The sequence below is a fragment of the Nannospalax galili genome, unplaced genomic scaffold, assembly GCF_000622305.1.
Source record: "Nannospalax galili isolate Female #2095 unplaced genomic scaffold, S.galili_v1.0 scaffold4264, whole genome shotgun sequence".
NCBI classification, from domain to species: Eukaryota; Metazoa; Chordata; class Mammalia; order Rodentia; family Spalacidae; genus Nannospalax; species Nannospalax galili.
Window position 1 is genome coordinate 1 of NW_008351513.1, and position 4,003 is coordinate 4,003.

Consider the following 4,003-nt stretch of genomic DNA (forward strand, 5'->3'; position numbering starts at 1 on the left):
TGCACTTACACACATGCAGGAATAACACTCATACACATAAAATAAAAATAATAAATAAATAATAAGTAGGTAAATAAACAAGTTATTCCCATTAACTATGAAAAGGAGCACTGAACCAGCTGCAGGTGCTCTGTCAGCCACATACCTACACAGGAACCTACACGTACCTACTCAGTGAAGGTCCTGAGGGGCACAAGTCCCAGAACCCATGGAGGAAAACAGACCATAGTGAAGTCTTGGGTCTGCCAGAGGAAAAGCTTCCCACAAGGAATTCTTCAAAAGTCTAGCAATCCCTTAAAGAAGAAAAGGAATCTGTTCCAGAAATCAGGAGTGAGAGGAGCACAGGCCCAGGTCTCTTGGGAGGGCAAACCATCAAAGCTGGTGGCATTGGGGTGGGGGCCAGGACAAAACTAGGTGTGGTGGCACAGGTCTGTAATCCCAGCATTGAGGAGCCTGAGGCAGGAGGGTGGGGAGTTCAAGGCCAGCCTGGTCTTCATACTAAGACCCAACTCAGAAGAACCAAAGAAGGAAAAAGAAAAGAAAACAGAAAAAGAAGAAATTAATAGAATTCCACATTTTATCAGACCACAAAGGAGACCATGGAATCCACTCAACCCATGCATAAAAGCTTTTAACAGACCCATCTCATAATGATGAAAGCTCTCAGCTGTAGAAGAGAGTGTCTGCAGCAGATGTGGTTGGTCTAGACCAGTCCTCACACAGTCCACATGGGGATGCCATGATTTTTACCTGGAACATCTCCAGGGCCGGTGTTGAAGGCCTGGTCCAGTGCTGATGGAGGTGGTGGACCTGTTAGGAGGTGGGTCCAGGAGGGAAGAAGTTAGGTGATTGGGGGCATGCTCTTGAAGGGGTATTGGGACTTTGGATTCTCTCTCTCTCTCTCTCTCTCTCTCCCTCTGCTGGCTGTCGTGAGGCTCCTTCATGTGTTTCCACCATGATGTGTACCTCACCACAGGCACAAAGTAGGGCCAGCCCACTATGGTCTGAAATCTCCAGAACCATGAGCCAAAATAAACCTTTCCTCTTTCTAACCAGATTATCTCAGGAATTTCATCACAGTAATGGAAAACTGACTTACACAGGGAGGACCAAATGACCCACCCCTGTGTCCTGTGGAAGATCAGGGGAAGCACTGTCCAACAGTCGGGCATGCCAAACCTTGGCCTTGGTTTCTAAACACCTTGTCTACCAGGAGACAGCATCCCTGCAGGGGAGCAGCTGAGCTGGGCGAGAAACAGAGGGCGAAGGAGCCTGGGCCAGAGGGAGAACAGTCAGAAGTAGAGCGGGTTGGAGGGATGGTCAGGAGTGGAGGGGGTTGGAAGAGTCCCAGAGTGGCCAGAGCCAGGAAACTGGGACAAAATGAAGAAGGAACCAGTGGAGAGATGGAGGGGACAGGCAGGCCTCCTCTTGGACACAGCCCAGCAGACAGCGGACAGTGGACAGGCAGACAGTGACAGGCATAGCCTACAGAGACTCAGTGAGTGGCGGTATAGAAATGACAGGCTGGTGATAACACAGAAACTGACTGTAGTTTCAAAGAAACACCCAACGTGTTTAGCGACAACAGAGAACTAACAGCTTTGCCATAAGCCCATCTGCGTGTTCCCCACAGGCCACACTCTGCAGTGGGACATGGCTCCAAATGAGCCCCAGTGTGACTGGAAGGAAATGTGGGGGGGCGGGGGGCTCTAGAGGTCAAGTCCACTCTTCAAGAGCCAAGATCATAAAAATGGGCAGAAGACTAGGAGGCCTTCCCCAAGTAGTGTGGGTGCTGGTGCTTACTGCTGGGTACCAGTGAAGCCAGTCCTGGGGGACCAGTAGTGGGCCAGTGCCCTGATCTGCTCCCCAGCAAGGTTTCCGGATGGTCTGAAATGCATACCCCAGGAGATGCTGGGTCCTGAAGCCGAAGGATATGCTCATGTAACTAAGTAAAAGTCTTTGCAGATGACCAGGGTAGGAAGCCACCAAGGTGGGCTAAACCCAGCTCATTGATGTACTTAAAAAGGGGGTGATTTGGATGAACCCATAGTGAGACAGCTTGTGATAGAGGCAGAAGTCAAGGACAAGCCAGGGAGCCAACACCACCAGTGCCCTAGGAGTCAGGGTCTGGGCAGAGTCCTCTCATCTTGAAGAGACTAGAATATACTCCTGAGTTAGACTTGGACCTCCAGAGCACGGTGATGACTTCCTGGTTAGACACGTAGTTTGTGGTACTTGGTCACCCACTGAGGAAATCTACACAGGCTTCTCTACCCAGAAATCCCATGGGCCTTTGCTAACCCCCACTATATAAGTGCAGAGTCCTGCCCCAGCCCAGGAGCCCCAAGACCAGCAGTGATTTGTGGGTCACATGTCCTCCAGTCACCAGCAGCATCCCAGACCCATCAGTACTTCCCCAAACAACTGGGAAGAAAACCACAGGACTCATGCTCAGCCCAACTGGTTGTTATAAGACTAAACACAAGGAGTAGTGCCAGTCAGCAACCACGCAGGAAACAAAAACAGGCTCAGGGTGGCAAGAACCTGGCCACACCAATGAGGAAGCAGAAGTCACAGGCTAGGCAGGGAAGGGTCAGCCAGGAGCAATATAAAGCCAGCAGACCTCACCTCCGACACATACACACTCACTCACTCAACACTCACTAACCCTCCTCCAGCCCAACCCACCACGATGGCCTCCACCATGTCTGTCTGTTCTGACACCCGCACTGAATCCTGGCAGGTGGACGACTGCCCAGAGAGCTATTGCGAGCCCTGCTGTGCCCCAAGCTGCTGCACCCCAGCCCCCTGCCTGACCCTCGTTTGCACCCCAGTGAGCTGTGTGTCCAGCCCCTGTTGCCAGTCCACCTGCCCCAGCTCCTGCACACCATGCTGTCAACAGTCCAGCTGCCAGCCAGCTGGCTGTAGCTCCTCCCCCTGCGGCAGCTCCTCCCCCTGCTGTGTGACCCTCTGCTGCAAGCCGGTGTGCTGCAAGCCCGTCTGCTGCAAGCTCGTCTGCTGTGGGTCTTCCTCATCCTGCGGCCAACAGTCCAGCTGCCAGACCTCGGGCTGCAGCTCCTCCCCCTGCGGCAGCTCCTCCCCCTGCTGTGTGACCCTCTGCTGCAAGCCCGTCTGCTGCACACCAGTCTGCTGTAAACCTGTCTGCTGTGCTCCCGTCTGCTCTGGATCCCCCTGCGGCCAGCAGTCTAGCTGCCAGCCCTCAAGCTCCCAGTCGTCCTGCTGTGTGCCCCTCTGCTGCAAGCCCGTCTGCTGCAAGCCCGTCTGCTGCACACCCATCTGCTGTGGGTCTTCCTCATCCTGCTGCCAGCAGTCCAGCTGCCAGCCCTCGGGCTGCAGCTCCTCCCCCTGCGACAGCTCCTCCCCCTGCTGTGTGACCCTCTGCTGCAAGCCCATCTGCTGCAAGCCTGTCTGCTGCACACCAGTCTGCTGTGAACCTGTCTGCTGTGAGCCCCTCTGCTCTGGATCTCCCTGTGGCCAGCAGTCTAGCTGCCAGCCCTCAAGCTCCCAGTCGTCCTGCTGTGTGCCCCTCTGCTGCAAGCCCGTCTGCTGCAGACCCTGCTCCAGCGTGTCCCTGCTCTGCCGCCCCGTGTGCAGACCTGCCTGCTGCGTGCCCGCCTCCTCCTGCTGTGCCTCCTCCTGCCAGCCCAGCTGCTGCCGCGGTTCCTCCTCTGTGTCCCTGCTCTGCCGCCCAGCCTGCTCCAGCCAGGCCTGCTGAGGTCTCTCCTCCGGGACAGAAGTCCAGCTACTGATGGGCCTGTGCCCCAGAAATAGAAACCGAGGTCCCCCCAACCTGGCCCCTCTCAGCTCCTCAGTCTGCTCATGACCTGAGACAGACTGTGCCCCAGGACAGGGCCCACATGTGTCCCCTGTGCTGACCTCGCCTCTCCCTCCTGCCTCTAAGGAGCCCCATCTGCAACCTGGGTCCCTGGGACAGAAGTCCAGCTACTGATGGGCCTGTGCCCCAGAAATAGAAACCGAGGTC

General features: G+C 55.4%; 1 protein-coding gene across 1 annotated transcript; it reads left to right on the top strand.

The window, feature by feature from the left end:
- The first annotated feature begins 2,704 nt into the window (after positions 1-2,704).
- LOC103746313 (keratin-associated protein 10-3-like) lies at positions 2,705-3,736 on the top strand. Its single transcript, XM_008848450.1, has 3 exons — positions 2,705-2,985; positions 3,226-3,348; positions 3,550-3,736. The coding sequence occupies exons 1-3, from the start codon at positions 2,705-2,707 to the stop codon at positions 3,734-3,736; spliced, it is 591 nt and encodes a 196-aa protein (XP_008846672.1).
- The last annotated feature ends 267 nt before the right edge of the window (positions 3,737-4,003 follow it).

What these genes read in the sequence shown, in the direction of transcription:
- LOC103746313 (XM_008848450.1), top strand. Translation starts at nt 2,705, where the DNA reads ATGTCTGTCTGTTCTGACACCCGCACTGAATCCTGGCAGGTGGACGAC. An exon ending in ACCCTCTGCTGCAAGCCGGT is followed by an intron (nt 2,986 to 3,225) that starts GTGCTGCAAGCC and finishes CCAGCCCTCAAG; the next exon opens with CTCCCAGTCGTCCTGCTGTG. An exon ending in CAGTCCAGCTGCCAGCCCTC is followed by an intron (nt 3,349 to 3,549) that starts GGGCTGCAGCTC and finishes CTGTGTGCCCCT; the next exon opens with CTGCTGCAAGCCCGTCTGCT.